Genomic DNA, 19,977 nt, shown 5'->3' with positions numbered 1-19,977 from the left:
AGAGTACAGAAGTCGATCGAGCTGTAGATTTTTAGAAATCTCGTAATATTCCCAGTTATTAACCACATTAATGAAAACAAAAATAAGGAAAATATGGCATATTAGATGTACTGGGAATATCTGTCAACTTCACTAGAGTCTAGATAAAACGCATGGGTCATTGAAATGCAAACATCAATTTTAATGTAACATGGGTAACGGTATCAAACAAAATGTATCAAGGACTCAGGTTGTGATAAACAGTCCTCCTAATCCTTGGGCTGAATGACCACCTTCTGTGCTGTAAGTGTAAAAATCTGTATATTGATAGTAGCAGTGTATAAGTTGTGCTCCCAAACAGTTTATGGAGGTATGACCTATGAACACAACCCTTCAACGAGTTAACATAGCCCTCTATAGATGGATTCAAGCCCGAAAACCAACTCAGGTGGCATTTCTATCAGGATTTGTCTAATCGCAAATTGACTAATTTGAGTACAAGGTTGCCAATATTTGGTTCTATTCTCTCTGAGAGCAGAATGTTTGATTTGTCATAGCACAACAGTAGTAAAGCCTGATGCACTGTAATCATATTTACATGGACCAGTTGTTCACTCTCAGAAACATTTGGAAAAATCATTGCCTAATCAAAGTAAATTCCCCTACCTGGTACAGTTTCATTTGATCCAGGACCATTTCCTGAAGTCAGGTTCTCATCAATGCTGAATGTCTCTGAACTGTTGTCCCCCACAGATTGTGAAATGTCTTGTACATTCTCCATTTCCTGTACCAATTCTCCAGCCAAGGGGGTCCCAGAGTCATTTTCCAGCAGCGATAATGGGTTAGAGTGGATCTGTGTGTCTACCATTCCAGGGGACACTGTCTGGCAGTACAGCAGTCATTAGTCTGGAAAAACAAATCAGTTCACCCAGTTAAATGTACATTTTTACTGAAATTTGTTTTCCATCAAAATGAGAAATTACGGCCGCGATTCTCCCATCGCGACCCACAACTTTTCTGTCTGCAGCCTTGAACAGGGATTAGCGCGTGCGCCGGGAACGCATGCACATCTCCCAAAGCCGGCAAACAGTTGCTGGTCAGACCATGCTGGAAACCGGCAGGAAGGCAGGTAAGTAACTTAAATCTTTTTTGAATGTATTTGAAATATGTTTATTAGCTCATTATTGGGACCTTTCAGGTCCCGATTGAATCTCCCACCCCGCCAGGAGTACTTCATTCCGGCGGGGTACAGACCAGCTCTCCACATTCGGGAAACTAGCGGGAGACCCTGCTGGAATGAGGGGGGCAATTGGGCCCCCCGGGGTTGGGCAGCAGGGGGGGGGGGGGGGGGGGGGGGAGTGGGGATGGTGCCCTCTGGGCATGGGCACCCTGGCAGTGCCATCCTATGTCCCCGGCACTGCCCAAGGGGTACCTTGGCACTGTCCACCGGGCATCAGGTGATCGGTGGGGGGCCCGCTGCCACTCTGCAGACTGGATTGGTCTGGGATGGAGGGAGGGCAGCGATTGGGGCAGGCTGGTCTGCCGGAGTGAAGGGTGTGGGGGGGTGGACTGTACATCGGTGCGCTCCAGGGCGGGGGGGAGCACGGTCCGTGATCGGGCCGTTGGGGGAGAGGGGAGGGATGGTGCTGGAGGGGCAGCACTGTAGGGGTGCCAGGCTGGCCAGCTCAATCGCTGGCCAGCAAATGGGGAGTCTGACAGATCGGGACGACTGTGCATGCGCAGATTTCCAGAACTGTCAAACTCCAGCATGAATAGCCCCGCCCCCCTGGATTTTTAATGAGATTCCCGACTGGGACCTCTGCAGTACACACAGATTCAGATGAGAAGCTGAACTGAGAAAATAGTCAGGATTTAGAACAGTTCTCCCACCAATTCAGCACTTTTGGGAGAATCGAGGCCTACATTTCATGTTACATAGTGTATAAAGAATAGTAAATGGTGGTCAACAATAAGATGTGTTATCCAGATTTACCCCAATACTGAGGATTCCATGTCACACACTTGTGTTTGGAAAAAAACAACACTTGTACAAGTTCTAAACAGAATGATGAAATGGAAAGGACAATTAGATTTTGATAGATTATCTGAATAAAAATATCATATTTTCAGTTAAAAAGGTTACTGTAGCTGAACTTTATTGCCACTTTAGTACTGAGGTTACATGTGGACAATAATTAATTGACAACATAGTATTTCCTTTTTAAAAATAAATTGGTTTGAGATCTAAACTGATCATTGCTGTTGCAGCAATGAGACCAGTAAAGGTAATGCTAATTCTTTTTGTTATATTCTAACCGTGTTCTTAAATAAAGTTTGTTTTAATAAAAGCTTCCTAATGGGTCACTTGAATCAAACCTGGAGTGAACCACCTTATGCTCATCCTAATACCAAAATCAAATATAAAAGTTAGGGCCTAGGCTGACTTCATAAAATACCTTGGCGTTTCTGATCTGGTCCTTAGCAGAGGTTTATGGCAATAGAAAGAATGTTAAGCTTCATGTCCTTGAACATAGGAATTCTAATGTATAGAAAAGATCAGACAAGTATGTTGCAAGATTTTATTTAAATGATTGAATAGAATTTATAATCACAAGGGCTGCAGGGTAGATTAGGATAGATTTGCCTACCAATAAAAAAATCTATTGGTAGCCATCATCAAATGTTGAATATTGGGACTGTTGGCATCTAGGATCTGCCTATAAAAGATGGTTGATTTCTAAGCACCATTAATTTATTGAGTCCTTTGAAAATGCATTTAAAAAACCATTCACAGTAGCATGGACAAAAATCACGACTCCTATCTGTGCAATCTGATCACTTAAAAGGAACTGCAGCCAACTATGGACTGCATGGCATCTCCAGTGGCATTTTGAAGAGCAGTCACATGCGCTCAGAAACACCATAACTAATGTTATTAAGACCTTGCATGCCAATATCTGCAAGTTTTGATGCTTACTGGATTCTCCATGCTGAAAGACTATGTAAGGAAGATGCAAGCATGATGGCCCATATGCTTTTAGGGGGAAAAAAACACATGTTGAGATGGTGGTCCCTTTAAGAATTAGGTTTGGCAGCTTGCTCCAGTAACTGATCATGTTGTCAAGCTGCCTGGAAGACAAATTACATTGAAAAGGCTCAACCAAAAGTTACTTATAGGGTTGAGTAGATTCCTGGGTGCAGTTTGGTTTTTAGCTTTAGAACAAAACTATTTAAATGATTGAATAGAATTTATAATCACAAGGGCTGCAGGGTAGATTAGGATAGATTTGCCTACCAATAAAAAAATCTATTGGTAGCCATCATCAAATGTTGAATATTGGGTTGAATTTTTAGCTTTAGAACAAAACTCCCACAGTCCAAAGATGTGCAGGTTAGGTTGATTGGCCAGGTTAAAAAATTGCCCCTTAGAGTCCTGGGATATGTAGGTTAGAGGGATTAGCGGGTAAAAGTATGTGGGGGTAGGGCCTGGGTGGGATTGTGGTCGGTGCAGACTCGATGGGCCGAATGGCCTCCTTCTGCACTGTAGGGTTTCTATGATTTCTATGATTTCTAGATGCAGGAAGCAGCTCTTTAAAGCAAGATTCAATTGAATTTCCATGTGTGTGTTGACTAGAAGGGATTTTAAAAACCTTTATAACTGAAGTACTCACCTAATAGCGAGTTGGATTTCTGGGATTAACCAGCAGAGGAGAGAGAGACAGTTCTCATTACAAGAACATTAAAGAACCAGGAGAGTTTTCACCTGGGGCAGCTATGCTCAAGATGCATGTGACACCTTTGTTAAAACAGGAGTCAACAACGATGATATAACTGGAGAAACTTTGAAGGGGAAATCCTGCCAGAAGTCGAAGGCCCAAAAAATCTCAACCTTCATATGAATCTTTGAAGCAGTACTCAGACCAAGTGGTTAATCTTCCAATTCTTTTTATATATATATAGTTTTTTGGGTGCAATTTAAAGGGAATCTGAGTGAAGAAATTCAGTTTAAAGTCTAAACAACTGCGTTCACTGTATTTTTAATATCTTTAACATAACTACTGAAGATAGGAGTGCAGTTATTAGTATTCATGTTGTTGGATTCTTGTGTAGTAAAATTATTTTGCTTTAAATGGTAAACCTTGTGGCTTCATTCTTTAAACACCTGGGTTTTCGATTTCTAAAAAAAGAATTACTGGTCTCAATAGAGATCATAACACAAAGCTACCATGACCTGTGGACTACACCATGCAGCTGGATGAACATGCAGGAGGAGTGCATCAGCACTAGGGGAAGACAGGGACAAAGTATGTATATTTCAGGACAACTCAACCTCCATGTCACCGAACTAGTCTACTCAACTGATTTATAGAGTCAACAGAGAAGTAAGTAGATGCTGGCAGCAATTACAGCAGCAGAAGTGGTGCCTGTAAATTTAGGGTCGTCTTCTGGTCTTGCTGGAGGTGGCAATGTGTCATTCTGGCCTAGCAAAAGCTTGGGAGATCCAACAACCTGCTACTTCCTTTTATGTCAACCATGGTTCAGTTGGTAGCCCTCTTGTCGGAGTCAGAAGGTTGTGGGTCTCCAGTTATATCATAGTTGTTGACTCCTGTTTTAACAGAGGTGTCACATGCATCTTGAGCATAGCTGCCCCAGGTGAAAACTCTCCTGGTTCTTTAATGTTCTTGTAATGAGAACTGTCTCTCTCTCCTCTGCTGGTTAATCCCAGAAATCCAACTCGCTATTAGTAGAGTACTTCAGTTATAAAGTCCCACTAGAGACTTGGGTGGAAAAAAAATCTAGGCTGACACTCCAATGCAATACACAGCAATGTTCTGCACTGTCAAAGGTGCCATCTTATAGATGCCACAAACTGAAACCACAGTGAGCCAATCAAGCAGATACATGATCCTGGGTGGTGTCAAGCTTGTGTTATTGGAGCTGTACTAATCCAAGAAAATGGGAGTATTCCATCACTCCTGAATTGTGCTTTGGAGAAAGGTTTTGGGAATGGTTGAGGCGAGACACTCACTGAGGATTCCCAACCTCTAACCTGATCACTGTACTTTCGGGTCAATGGTGCTACCCACAATGGTAGGGAATTCAGTGATGGTAATGCTGTTGAAAATCATGGGAGACGGCTAGGTTCTTTGTCATTGTTTGACACTTGCTACTTATCAGTCCAAGCCTCAATGTTGTCTAGGACTTGATGCTTACAGGAAATGTGAATGGAACTGAACACTGTAATCATCACCACACCTGACCTTATCATGGAAGGAAGATCATTGATGAAGCAACTTAGATGATTGGGTCTGGGACTTCGCCCTGAAGAATCCCTGTCGCAGTGCCTTACAAATGCAAGCCTTTCTTAAAGTAACACTTAGAATTGGCATTTTGGGAATTTATTTAGACATATTTTTAATGTAGTATAACGTCCCAAGGAGATTCACAAGAGCATTATCAGAAAATGTGATACCAAGTCAAATAAGCAGATGTTAGGACAAGTGACATAAAAAACAATGCTGGAAAAATTCAGGTTTGAAAGCATCTCTGGAGAAAGAAACATAGCTAATGTTTCGCGTCCATATGACTTCTTCAGAGCTGAAGAGGTAGAAATTCCTGGCTTGGGTCACTGTCTGTATGGAGTTTGCACATTCTCCCTGTGTCTGTGTGGGTTTCCTCCGGGTGCTCCGGTTTCCTCCCACAGTCCACCAATATGCAGGTTAGGTGGATTGGCGATGCTAAGTTGCCCCTCAGTGTAGGGGGACTAGCTAGTGTAAATGCATGGGGTTATGGGGATAGGGGCTGGGCGGGATTGTGGTTGGTGCAGACTTGATGGGCCGAATGGTCTCCTTCTGCACTGTAGGATTCTATTCTATGATTCTAGATGTGTTGGATTTTATACTGTCGGAGAGTGGGGTGGAACGAATGTAGCAAAAAAGGTTTGGGATAGAAGAGAGTTCAGGATTTCAGAAACATGTCATGGACACAAGACAAAGAGGCTAATGAAATGTTAAGAAACTAAGGACGGTGCTGATAGAGGCAAAGTTCAGATAGCAAAACATGTTCATCGCAGAATAAGGGTCAACGCTTTCAGAAACCCAAGAAAAAAGCTACAGAGTGACCCTGTGGGGGACGGTGATTGGGCAAATCTTTTAAAAAGTGATCAAAATGGAGGACAGAGTTCATGGTCTGAAATTGAACTCAAGAAGGCTATAAAGGGTCTCTGCGGAAGAGGAGGTTCTTCCAGTTTGCATTGGGTTTCACTGTAACATTGCAGCAGGCCAACGGCAGAAATGTGAGCACGAGCATTCAAATGGCAGAAGTTGGGGTCATGTTTGCATCGATATTACAGAAAGGTAAACCCATTGCATTTATGATGTTGTCCAGAGTGAGAAAGAGTAGCCTTGGTGTTTGGAATTATGTATTTTCACACCAACTTATTCAACGAGATTTATGGTAGAAAATGGTCATAAGCTGCTAGAGATTTAGACATAGAACATAGAACATAGAACATAGAACAGTACAGCACAGAACAGGCCCTTCGGCCCACGATGTTGTGCCGAGCTTTATCTGAAACCAAGATCAAGCTATCCCACTCCCCATCATCCTGGTGTGCTCCATGTGCCTATCCAATAACCGCTTAAATGTTCCTAAAGTGTCTGACTCCACTATCACTGCAGGCAGTCCATTCCACACCCCAACCACTCTCTGCGTAAAGAACCTACCTCTGATATCCTTCCTGTATCTCCCACCACGAACTCTATAGTTATGCCCCCTTGTAATAGTTCCATCCACCCGAGGAAATAGTCTTTGAACGTTCACTCTACCTATCCCCTTCATCATTTTATAAACCTCTATTAAGTCTCCCCTCAGCCTCCTCCGCTCCAGAGAGAACAGCCCTAGCTCCCTCAACCTTTCCTCATAAGACCTACCCTCCAAACCAGGCAGCATCCTGGTAAATCTCCTCTGCACTCTTTCCAGCGCTTCCACATCCTTCTTATAGTGAGGTGACCAGAACTGCACACAATATTCCAAATGTGGTCTCACCAAGGTCTTGTACAGTTGCAGCATAACCCCACGGCTCTTAAACTCCAACCCCCTGTTAATAAAAGCTAACACACTATAGGCCTTCTTCACAGCTCTATCCACTTGAGTGGCAACCTTTAGAGATCTGTGGATATAGACCCCAAGATGTCTCTGTTCCTCCACAGTCTTCAGAACCCTACCTTTGACCCTGTAATCCACATTTAAATTAGTCCTACCAAAATGAATCACCTCACATTTATCAGGGTTAAACTCCATTTGCCATTTTTCAGCCCAGCTTTGCATCCTACCTATGTCTCTTTGCAGCCTACAACAGCCCTCCACCTCAGCCACTACTCCACCAATCTTGGTGTCATCAGCAAATTTACTGATCCACCCTTCAGCCCCCTCCTCTAAGTCATTAATAAAAATCACAAAGAGCAGAGGACCAAGCACTGATCCCTGCGGCACTCCGCTAGCAACCTGCCTCCAATCCGAAAATTTTCCATCCACCGCCACCCTCTGTCTTCGATCAGACAGCCAGTTACCTATCCAATCGGCCAACTTTCCCTCTATCCCACACCTCCTCACTTTCATCATAAGCCGACCATGGGGGACCTTATCAAACGCCTTACTAAAATCCATGTATATGACATCAACTGCCCTACCTTCATCAACACACTTCGTTACCTCCTCAAAAAATTCTATCAAATTTGTGAGGCACGACTTGCCCTTCACGAATCCGTGCTGACTATCCCGGATTAATCCGCGCTGACTATCCCGGATTAATCCGCATCTTTCTAAATGGTCGTAAATCCCATCTCTAAGGACCTTTTCCATCAATTTACCAACCACCGAAGTAAGACTAACCGGTCTATAATTACCAGGGTCATTTCTATTCCCTTTCTTAAATAGAGGAACAACATTCGCCATTCTCCAGTCCTCTGGCACCATCCCCGTGGACAGCGAGGACCCAAAGATCAAAGCCAAAGGCTCTGCAATCTCATCCCTTGCCTCCCAAAGAATCCTAGGATACATTTCATCAGGCCCAGGGGACTTATCGACCTTCAGTTTATTCAAAACTGCCAGTACATCCTCCCTCCGAACATCTATTTCCTCCAGCCTATTAGCCTGTAACACCTTCTCTTCCTCAAAAACATGGCCCCTCTCCTTGGTGAACACTGCAGAAAAGTATTCATTCATCACCTCGCCTATCTCTACTGACTCCATACACAAGTTCCCACTACTGTCCTTGACCGGCCCTGACCTCACCCTGGTCATTCTTTTATTCCTCACATAAGAGTAAAAAGCCTTGGGGTTTTCCTTTTGAAGGAAATCATTACCTTGTTTATTGCCGAGGCAGCAATGTCTACTAGTAAAGATTCACAGCTACAACTAAGAGGTACAGTATAATCCTGGTAACTTGATGGTCACATCCGATACATTCAGCAGGCTCCCAAATCCAGCGAAGATAGCAGATGTGGCCATAGATCTACAGGTCAACTTGTTGACATTAAACTTGAAGACGTTCTACACGTTAACCTGGTGAATGTCGCACAATGCAAGTGTCAGCAACCACAGGAGGAGTCAACAAAATACTCAATGGCTGCAGGAACTCTGAAAAATTATTATAGAAGGATGACCAGACTCCATTCAGGCTGTCCACAAGCATCTGAAGCAGCTTTGGGCTTATCGGGAAGAGCTAAGAATATCCTACAGAGTCATCTTCAAAGGCAAGCAGGTCATCATACCAGAATCATTGCGATGTGACATATTTCAACAACTTCAATCAATCACATATGGACATAGATCATATGAGGAGGCTTGAGAGAGAACATACCGTGTATGAACAATGACACTGAAGTCATAGTTAAGAAAGACACAGCATGTCAGGAAATTATGTCAAATCTTCAATATTGAGACTGTTTCTCAATTATTTTATTCACCTGACATCAGTCATACGAATCCTTTTTTTGCCTCATCTCAACCTTTATCTCTTTTGTCATCCAAGGAGTTCTGGATTTGTCTGCCTGGGGCCTATCCCTACATGGGAATGTATCTTGATTGTGCACAAATCATCTCCCCTTTAATAGCAGCCCACTGTTCCATTACAGTTTTGTCTGCCTACCTTGGATTCCAATTTATCTGAACCAAATCTGTTCTTGTCCTATTGAAATTGGCCCTCCTCTAATTAATTATTTTACTGATTGCTCCTTGTCCTTTTCCTTTGCCAATCTAAACCGTATGATTTTTAAAATATTTTTACTCCATCCTTAAAGTTACAAAGCCAATGCTCAGAATGGACCAGGCAAACCCAAATCCATTCCTTGCTTGCTCCAAAAACCAAATTCAAAATCCCATTCATGATCCCCACAAGGGAGACAAAAAAAGATCCAAGTTGACAAGATATTGCATCCCATCATGGGCTTTATCCAACACTTGGGGCGGGATTTTCCAGCCGCGCTTGCCCTGAAACCAGATAATCCCGCCCGAGATCAACGGACCTTTCCATGGTCCACCGCTCACCCGCTATGATTCCCATGGCGGGCAGAACAGGAAAATTCACCCCTGATCTTAGCCAAAAAGCAGAACTATACTTACTGTCCTCTAAATGTCCCACCACTGATGACTGGACCAGTTCCAGCAATACCTTCTTTCTTGTTGGACTAGAAACATATTGATTTGTAAAATTCTCCTGAAAACAATTGAGGAACCCTTGCCTCTCTCTGCCCTTTACCCATTAATTATTCAAATATAGACTAGGATAGTAAAGACCATCAGTGTAATTACTCTAATTCTTGCATCTCTGCAATTTCCATGCAAATTTGTTCCGCCTTTCCCACAAGGTGATCTGCATACTGAGCAAAGTATAGTTCCTCCATTGTTTCTTAACTACCTATTGTCTCAGACATCTCCCAAATTGCATGGATATACTTGCTTTAAACACTGGATTTGAGTACATTAATCCTACTTTCAAATTCTCCCTGTGGAAAATGCTCAAAGATATATACCTATACAATCCAATTCTTTAAACAAAGACAAAACACAATTTACTACCAATTCTACTCAAGGGAAGTTGCTACACTTAATTATAAATTAATATATAGATATTATTTTTTTAATTGCCTGGATGCTGGTACTTTTAATCAGAAAAATTATGCTGCAATTTAATTATTAAAGTACAGTTTTCCCAATTACTTTGGCATAGATATTCTACTTTCTAAATGCAGAATTCATTCTTTTCAATTTACTTTGAAAAAACCGTAGTACTAGATTCTGGGCAACCACCACTTACTAGCTGATACCAAACACCAGCAGAGGAATACTCTAATAGGCCGTAAGTGAATATGCAGGCATGCATTCTTGATTTATAGAAATAATTTGACTCATGGCCAAAAGCTGTAATTTGACTCTGGTTTTAAAATGGAGTTATCATTATCTTAAATACAAAAGCAGCTTTGTTCAGTGTCTGCTAATCTATATTAGAAGTAACAGCATGTCAAAAATATAATTCACTGGCTAAAGCAACAATACATAAGATTTCTAAAAAATAAAATTTAAAAAGGATTACAATTATCTAAAAAAAAGGGAAATTTTACGACAATGCAAGTACAAAAGAATAATGTATGTTCATTTCTCAGCAAATCTTAAACAATTAGTTTCTTCAGTATAGGGCCACATCATAAATTCCTGCAGCCACAGGAAAAGGTATTCCCATACAGTACATTATTTTACCAACTTATAATAAACAGCAGGGAATGTCACCCACCAGCCAGACATAATGGAAAATCACAGCCACATTGTCCATTATTTTTTATCCATCGATTTAACGGTGGTGCTCATTTAAAAATTGCAGTTACAATGAAAAAAAGCAATAGAAATTGTAAACTTAAAACCTGCTCAACAGATTAGTTGCTATTTTTAATTTATAAATAAAATGTATGTGTGCCACATGCATAAAGGTAAGTTGCAACTCAAAGGCCAAAAGTGTCCATATAATCATGTTTAATTCTTATTTCATTAAAGAACTGTCAACAATGTGTCCTTCAGACCCATGAGTTGCTTTAGGACTTTTTCCTCACTCATCTTTGTAGCAAATTGTAACAGAGGGCAACATATGAAAAATAATTGAAAAGACAATACAGGCCTGCTTCATAGGGTGCAGGATGAAAATAAACTATTAAGGCTGTTATCTGAAGATCCTCTGAGCTAGAGAATATTGAAGTCAGAGGATTTAATTACAATCCTCAGCTAAACCTCCATTCATACTTAAAACTGTCCTCAAAGTAGAAGTTTTGCTGTAGCTTCCAAAAGCAATGCTCCTCTCCACTACCAAAGGTTTGAAAAACTAGCTGGATCGAACCCAACCCAGAAAAAAAAACATGTTACTCAAACACTGACTAACCCTGATAATCTCCATGGAGAAACTTACAGCTGGACGACACAAAAAACAGACATGACACCACCAAATTTCTGGATGGTAGTTTCCACACACTTGTTTTGGTTCACTCATACTCTAGTATTTTGAATGAAGACTGTACTGCACCATTTGATGTTTTTATTGCAGATTTTAAATATTCTGAAGGTTGTTAATAACTTGCAGTACTCAAAATAGTTGCGAGTGCGATGTCAGGGTGAATGGGTTTATTCAAATTGATAAGAGTGAACAGGTTCATTCAGATAAACAAGTGGGGGTTGGTAAGGAGCAGGCCAAAATTCTGCAATGATACTGAATGTCAAAGACTGCAACATGGGAACAGTGCTTTCAGTTCATTGAGGGCAAACTCTAATTTAGGAAGCTTACTGTGTACAATTTGTTAATGGTTGACTGATTTAACACAACACTGTCTGGGCTCCTTGCTTCAAATATCTGTTGGATACTGAAATCTGGTAATACATTCTAGACTTAATATCATCTACAAATGTATATGGAGTATTTCTCTGTTCAGTGCAACTAAATCACTACTGGGAAAACTTATTGAAATATGAGGGTCAGTCTGGGCAGTATGTGGAAATAGTATTGCCTGCTTTCTACTGTCTGTTTCTGTTCATTGGCACCTCCATAATTGTTTAAAATTGTAATCTCATTTTGTGCAAACATACAATATGCAAGACTGGTTAATCCACCTAACCTACCCATTTTTGGGCACTGAGGGGCAATTTAGCAGGCCAATCCACCTAACCTGCACATCTTTGGACTGTGGGAGGAAACCGGAGCACCCGGAGGAAACCCACGCAGACACGGGCAGAATATGCAAACTCCACACAGTCACCCAAAGCTGGAATCAATCCCGAGTCCATAGTATTGTGAGGCAGCAGTGCTAACCAGTGAGGCAGCAGTGCTAACCACCGTGCCAACAAATGTGTATGTTTGTCTAAACTGAGTATCCCACTCCAAGGACATGCTGGACAGCTACTCATGAATTCTTGATCATTGTCTGTTTTTTGACACAAAATGCAGCCCAGCCTCCAATACTCCTCATTAGATTCTGTGCCGCCACCACCACTAACACATTTCTATCAAACTAACTTCCTAAAAAAGGGACAATTTTGTCTTTAATCTGCCTCCTTTATGCAGACTTCAAAAATTTGTTTTTGCACATAAATCATCAAATGCAAGGAGTGGTAAGGTGCAGAGTGAGAGAGAGATTGATTTATGGAGGGGGGGGGGGGGGGAGAGATGTGGTCACATGCACCAATATTTGGATTGTTAGGGCAGTGGAAGTGAGACCAAGCGATTGGTATGGCAGGCACAGAGAAGAGATTGGGTACTGGGAACAGAGAAAAGGGTCTGGAAGAAGGTGAATTGGGGATAGAAAGGAGACTCTGGCAAATAGGGGGCAATTAAGGAGAAGACCAGGAAAATGGTGATAGTGTGAGTATGCAAGGCTGGGCAGAATAGAGAGGGAAACTGGAGGCTTGAGTTCAGAATGATTGAGGAAGGGGGTAAGGTGGGCATTGGGTCCAGTATTTGCGGCAGAATTAGGGCCAGTAGCAGCACAACATGGTGACTGGGGAGTGACAGTAAGAGAGAAGCAGCCAGTGAAGGCATGAGTGAAACTTGGGACCTTACTGTTAGTCCATTACTATTAACAGTGGTAGGAAGATTGTTTTCACGAGTGGGCATATGGGAACAAAACAAAGACTGAGCATTTTCAGAGTGTAGTGGAAGATACTCTCCCTGCTTTTATACCACAATGCCCAATACATGGAGTAATCAGGTGCACGGGAATGCGTTTCAGTCAGCAGGGACATAAAACAACTTTCCTTACAATTTCTTCAGCTGCCTCCAGAGTTACTTTTAAGACCCGCTGTTTAATTAATAACTGGAAAAATAAGTCAGATTTGCACTATGACAAATTTTGCAGAAGGATCCTGAAACAGGTACATTACTTTTCTTTGCATACTTCAATTTATCCCAATGCTGATTTCCTACAGACTCAAAATATTGGAGATCTATATGGTAATGATCATTCTGCTGGAACAGATTAGGTACAGGTGCAGGATATTGGGCTTAGAGATACACATAGTGCTTGTTTTATGCCCCTAAGGGCAAAATGCATACCAATTTCCCGTATGTTTAAATATCTTTTGCTGAATATAGTCCACACTTGGTCCAAGAATGTTGGATCAGGCTCACCATTAAGTTGAGTTTGTCTTTTATGTTTAGAACCTAGAAAAGTGACAATTTGATCTGGGTTCATAAAATTGTAATTCTTATAAAGGTTCAAAATACCCATGTCATCATTCCAAGATAACAAGACTGAAATATATTAACAAGCCTAAACAATAATGAAGTTAACCATCCAATTGTCGCACTAGAAAGTGTATCAATTTGTTATTAACAATATCACTGCAGATTTTGTGACACCACATTCTCAAGGGCAACTAATGCTGGCCAGCCACAATGTCCATGTCCCATGAATAAATGAAAAAAAATTAACATCTGATTCAATTAAAACTGAGCTGCCATTTTTCCTCGCAATCTTGTACAGACCAAGATAAAAGTATTTTTTACACATTGAACTTACATTATTATCTAGTAGCTAGTGATTGTGTTGAAGTAGAGTAAGAAACTTGTGATCAAATAACATTTTTTTAAAATTCTTTCAAGGATATAAGTAAGGTCAGCATTTGATACCCATCCCTAATTGCTTTTGAGAAGGTGGTGGCGGTGAGCCACCTTTTAGAACTGTTGCAGTCCACTGGTACATGATACACACTTCTGTCACTGTGCTTTGGTGGTGGAGTGACTGTTTAAAGGTGGTGGATGGGGGTTGCCAATTAAGCAGGCTGCTTTTTGCTGGAGCTCCTGGAATGCCAGAGTTGCCCACATCCTGTAGAGTGGAGAGTTTTCTGTCACACTCCTGACTTGAACCTTTGATGGGAGTCAGGAGGTGGATTCACAGAATTCCAAGCCTCTGGCCTGCTCTTGTAATCAATGCTTATGTGTCTGGTCCAGATAAGTTTCTGGTCAATGGTAATCCCCAGGATATTGATGGTGAAGTGTTTAGCAAAGGTAAAGTGTTGAATGTCAAGGACAGATTGTTAGATCGCTCTTGTTTGAGATGATCATTGTCTAGCATTCGTGTGGCATGATTGTTACCTGCCATCTATCAACCGAAGCCCGAAAGCGTGTCACAGCTTCAACAGGCTGGCACCTCATTTTTAGGTATGCATGGTCCTGTTCCTGACATGTTCTCCTGCACTCCTCATTGAACGAGGGTGAGGGATATGGCAGGCCACGAGGTTATAGATTGATGTTGAAACTGACAAATTTGAACAGTTACCATTGATTAATCACTGTTCAAAACATTTCTGCACTCAGGGAATGCTTTCACTGCTTAACAGGTGATTGCCAACTGGTTGGAACGCACGTCACCTGTTTACCACATCACTTATGTTTAGCTGCACTTCCCTGTTGCCAGCCTTTATGATGGCATGGAAGCAGCGTATGCAACTCCCCCTTCCACCTCTGCTGAGGTTCAAGAGCAGCAGCAAGATATCCCTACATAAGGCAGATGAGATTGGCAACCCAATCCATCTGGAAGGAGGTATGACCCTCACAACAGGACTACAGGCAAAGGATCAGCCTTCTCTTCATGTCTGAGCTCCAGTGCATCAGGATGCTTGGGCTCTCATGGCAAATTGCTGTGAGTCTCTTGAAACAAGACCTCCTTCCTAGTGGACCAGATGAGCTCACGTCGCCATGACCAAAGTGCCTGTCACTGAAGTGTCACTGTCGTCCCAAGTAACTACGACCTCCCCACCAGGTCCCTGCGACTCCCCAAGTTGTGTGTTTTCTTATCCTGCAAGAAAAAAACCAGAGAGATGCATGCATTTGTAACAGTATACGTGAAGAAGATGTAAGGACACCATTTGCAAAGGATGACCAAGAGCGATGGGTCCAAATGGGCATTAGGTCGAAGGCGAGTGAACCTCGGTGGTGCTGACTAGGATTGAAGTGCCTGCAAGAAAAGGAATGAGTGGAGCTGCAAGGTGCATTGACCTCAGGCATGCTAAGCAGGAGAATGATGGGAAAATCAGATTATCCAGATCTCCTCCGAATTCTTATGTTGCGGACAGTAAACTTCCCTTAAACATGCCATGGTCCTTGGAAACCTAAAATAGTTATGGCACATGCCTGTCACTGTCTCAAGGCTCTTCCTAGATTCTCTTGGTGCTTGTCTCCACGATGGCAGAATCACACCTTCTGACTTCCTCAGCTTCTTCCAAGCAAGGTTGCATGGTTGCAGAGGTCATCCTTTTTCTTCTGTCGTTTGGAGAGTTCACCCTCAATACAGCCTCTCAAATCCAACAGCACGACTTCCAGGTAAGCACGAGTGATCTTGGGACAGCCTTTCTAGGGCTCCTCTCCATTCCCGTGTTGTTGCTGGTGAACTGCCCTTAAACATGTCCTGGTCCCTTTAATTACAAATTCCTCCTTTGACAGGATAGGTACATCATCCTACCATCCCTCCATGGTTGGCTGGGGAGCCCAGAGGCAGGCTTTTAATTGATTGCTCTGGTAAAGAGCAACTGCAAAGAGCACTCATGAAAGGTTGGATTCGAAACCTAAAAATGGTCCTGTCATTGCTTGAGGAACTAAGTTATCAAGATTCCATCTCCTATCCTGGAACTATCAGACACATATGCACAGCCCGTGACTCCTCGGATATATTATTCTGTAACAATATGCATTTTATGCCATGCAATGCACAATACATCAGGGCTATCAATTTATGGCGACTGACTAATTGGAGAAAACTGATTGTATTAGATTTTATCTGTGTTTTGGGTTGAATGCTCGGACTATTCATTTTCTGCAAAAGCTAAATGGTGGTCTTCGTTACTCTTGTATTCAAATATACATGGTATTTATTGTTTGTTTTCTGTGAAAACTGTAAATCGGTGGCCTTGGTTATTCTTATATTCAAATATATGTGGCATTTCTTTTATATATCCTTTACCAAAGTAATTAATCTTTATCATTTACTTTGTTTGCGAGCTGAGGATACTCAAAGATGATATGCAAGAAATACAAGTTGCAGAAGGGTCACACAGCAAATAGTACTGAAGAAGTTGGGGATCATGGGGTTTAGCAATATTGAGGTGGTGGTTTTGTTTGGAGAGGATTTGGCAGTGTCCCATGGAATGGATATCATGTGGATTGGCAATACTATGAACAAGAAACTTAAGATTTGGCAGATTTGGTGGCATTTGACTCACTGGCAGGTTTCTCAGGTCTGATAGCAAGATGGTCCTTAGAATGGCATTAGTGGTTTCTAGGACATCTCCACAAGTATTAAATTATTGTTTTTAAATTACTTCCTGGCACAATAGGCCAAGGAAATGTTTCAAGCGTAGTAAAAATGATCAGGCATAATTGAAGCATTGCACAAAAAAATGTTAATGGAAATTAAGCCAAAATTTATAGGTGCATTTGATAAATACAATGTTTAATATATTAATTAGGAAACTCCTGTTTAACTTCTTTCAAGCCACCACCATCTTTAGCTGAGAGATATGATCCAAAACAGCTAAAGTGCACCCCCTCTCCAAACCAGACAAAGTAATTTGCTATTCCATTTACAGATCGTACATGTTTCTTATTGTGGACTCTACAGGGCAGTGCGGTGGCAGTGGTTAGCACTGCTGCCTCACAGCGCCAGGGACTCAAGTTCGATTCCCAGCTTGGGTCACTGTCTGTGCAGAGTCTGCATGTTCTCCCCATGTCTGCGTGGGTTTCCTCTGGGTGCTCCGGTTTCTTCCCACAGTCCGAAAGACGTGCTGGTTAGGTGCATTGGCTATGCTAAATTCTCCCTCAGTATACCCGAACAGGTGCCGGAGCGTGGTGACTAGGGTATTTTCACAGTAACTTCATTGCATTGTTAATCAAAGTCTATTTGTGACATTCGTAAAAAAAACCCATCCCACTAAAATTCTGAAATACAAAATTAATCCTCAGAGAAAGCTCTGAAATTTTTCCATATCTATAAAATGTAATAAAAAACATTATGCAAACCTAAAGACCATCCAGTTGTTTCCAATAAATGATATTTCGTTGAAGTCTCAGCAGCACATACATTTTTATATCTAGTTTCACCTTTAATCCCATTTTGAGATTGATACTTATTCAGTTTTGTTTTTAAACAGATAAAGACGTGGAAAAATAAAAAGCCTGCAGTATCCATTGTTATTTTCCACATGAACTGTGAAATTATCAATATTGTGATCTCAGTAAACAATTAAAGCATTGTCCACATAAATAATATTAATATTGGTACCTGAAGTAAAGCATGTGTTTACTTTATTGAGCTTTCACTCGTCCAATTTTATTTGGTGATCTCAATCTACCTAACAGGGGAAACGAATCTGAAACTCTCCTAATTAACACAATAAAAATATACTTTGGCAGTAAACTACTTAACTGTGGGAGAGGCATAAACTGCCAACTATTGAGGAAAAATTCCTTTAATAACAGGAGTGTCAGCCAGAACACAATTGATAGTATTCTCACTTCTGAAGCAAAAGATAAGAGGTTCAAGTTCCAGGGCTTGAGCACAAAAATCAAGGCTGACACTCCAGTGCAGAAGTGCTGCCATTCAGATGAAACATTAAAACCAAGGTCCCATCTGCTCTCTTAGGCGAGTGTAAAGATCCCACAGCATTATTTAGAAAAGCAAAGTGATCTGGTCAATATATATTCCCCAAATCGCCATCACAAACAGATTATCTGGTCATTATCACATTGTTGTTTGAAGAAATTTGCTGTGCACAAGCAGACTGCCACATTTCCTACATTACAAAAGTGAGTACACTTCATTGCTTTAAAGTCACCTTGGGATGTCCTGCGGTCATGGAAGATGCTATATAAATGCAAGTCTTTCTTTTTTTTCCCCTTTATCATCAGTATAATCTCACCAAATAAAATTAGCTTCAGAAACTGCCTCCAGTATTTTTAAAAATCAACACCTGTCATTACATTTTTTTAAAATTTAAACGTTCTTTTCTGATATTCCCCTTTCAGAGGAATAGCTAACAATTTAATGATGCCGCCCAATAGATACAATCAATACTGCATTAATCAGAGAAATTTTAATTTTATCCAAAATTGAAGCTTTTCATATTTTAGTCTTATTTTTGGGTTTGGAAGTGATTTAATTCTAGTTCTAATCTAGTATTTTGTTGCCATGTTTTGGTGATATTTAAATTTAATTCTTGAAAATAATTAGTCAGAAAAGATTTTTGTTTAACAAGTTGTCATTGTCGTCTTTTCAGAATTTGTGTTTCACTTCTCATACAGCTCCAAGACCAATGGAAATTTGTTTCACTTAATCTAATTCCCAGGGGAGCAGACTGCAAATCCTTTTTTTGTCATAGAATCACTAGTGCAGAAGGAGGCCATTTAGCCCATCAAGTCTGCACAGACTCTTTGACAGAGTCCCATTACCCAGGCCTTAACCCCATATCCCCACATATTTATCCCACTAACCTACACATCTTGGGACACACAAGGGCAATTTAGCATGGCCAATCCACCTAACCTGTACATCTTTGGACTCCCCCTAAATTATTTTTTCTAAGTTTCTGACTCAAAAATGAACTTGTGTTGACCTTTGAAAGAAACTTGCTGCAATTTTAATAAAATTAGTAAAAAAAACCTGTAGTCAACATCTATTTTCCTCCTGATTTTAGCCATCTAAAATAATACTGCTACTGATCAGAAACTGGTTGAAATTTTGAAGTGGAGATGCCGGCGTTGGACTGGGGTGAACACAGTAAGAAGTCTCACAACACCAGGTTAAAGTCCAACAGGTTTATTTGGTAGCAAATTTGCTACCAAATAAACCTGTTGGACTTTAACCTGGTGTTGTGAGACTTCTTACTGTGAAATTTTGAAAACATTGACTATGCAAGGAAAATTTGCTCTAAACATCATGTCTTTTGCAACGAAATCTTGCCTACCACCCAACATCATGGCACGTCTAATGAATCAGAGTATTATAAATATATTATTGTATTTATTAAATATATATTTTAAATCTTACCCTTTTAAACTATAAAAAGCCCCCCTCTAAAGTAACATGGTTGAAAACTATTTAGCCCCCGAGCAGATACAACGTTTGGACAAATTAAAGAAAGTTGAAATATTGGGGGAAATTTTATCTTTCTGATCATTATTTTCAGTTACTTGACCCTTTAAAGATTGAGGGGGAAGCGGCACAATCCGAGTGGAGGCGCCACTGGGTCTCTGGGATGACATCAGTCTGGATGAAGCAAATGTTTCACTGGGTCTCCAAAGATGGGCAGCACAAGTGTTGTTGTAAAAGCCCGGCGTGGCGTGGGCTGCACCTGCCAAGCAGCAAAATTAACCCTGTTATTACACACATTACAAGTTGTGCCAGCATTTGACAGGAAGTCAGGTCCGAAGTCCTGCCCCGATCAACCCTGGGCAGGAGCACCCACCACCCG

General features: G+C 41.2%; 1 protein-coding gene across 2 annotated transcripts in view; it reads right to left on the bottom strand.

Annotated features, from left to right (window-relative positions):
- LOC144498653 (peroxisome proliferator-activated receptor alpha-like) overlaps window positions 1-19,977 on the bottom strand; it is a 77,044-nt gene that overhangs the window by 56,703 nt on the left and 364 nt on the right. For both annotated transcript variants that reach the window (XM_078220098.1, XM_078220099.1), the window contains exon 2: window positions 646-885. In XM_078220098.1, coding sequence (XP_078076224.1) covers window positions 646-847 — 202 coding nt within the window. In that variant the 5' untranslated portion in view covers window positions 848-885. The remainder of the gene's footprint in view (window positions 1-645; window positions 886-19,977) is intronic.

Source organism: Mustelus asterias, chromosome 9 (assembly GCF_964213995.1).
Source record: "Mustelus asterias chromosome 9, sMusAst1.hap1.1, whole genome shotgun sequence".
NCBI lineage: Eukaryota > Metazoa > Chordata > Chondrichthyes > Carcharhiniformes > Triakidae > Mustelus > Mustelus asterias.
This window is presented reverse-complemented; position numbering and strand designations above follow the sequence as displayed.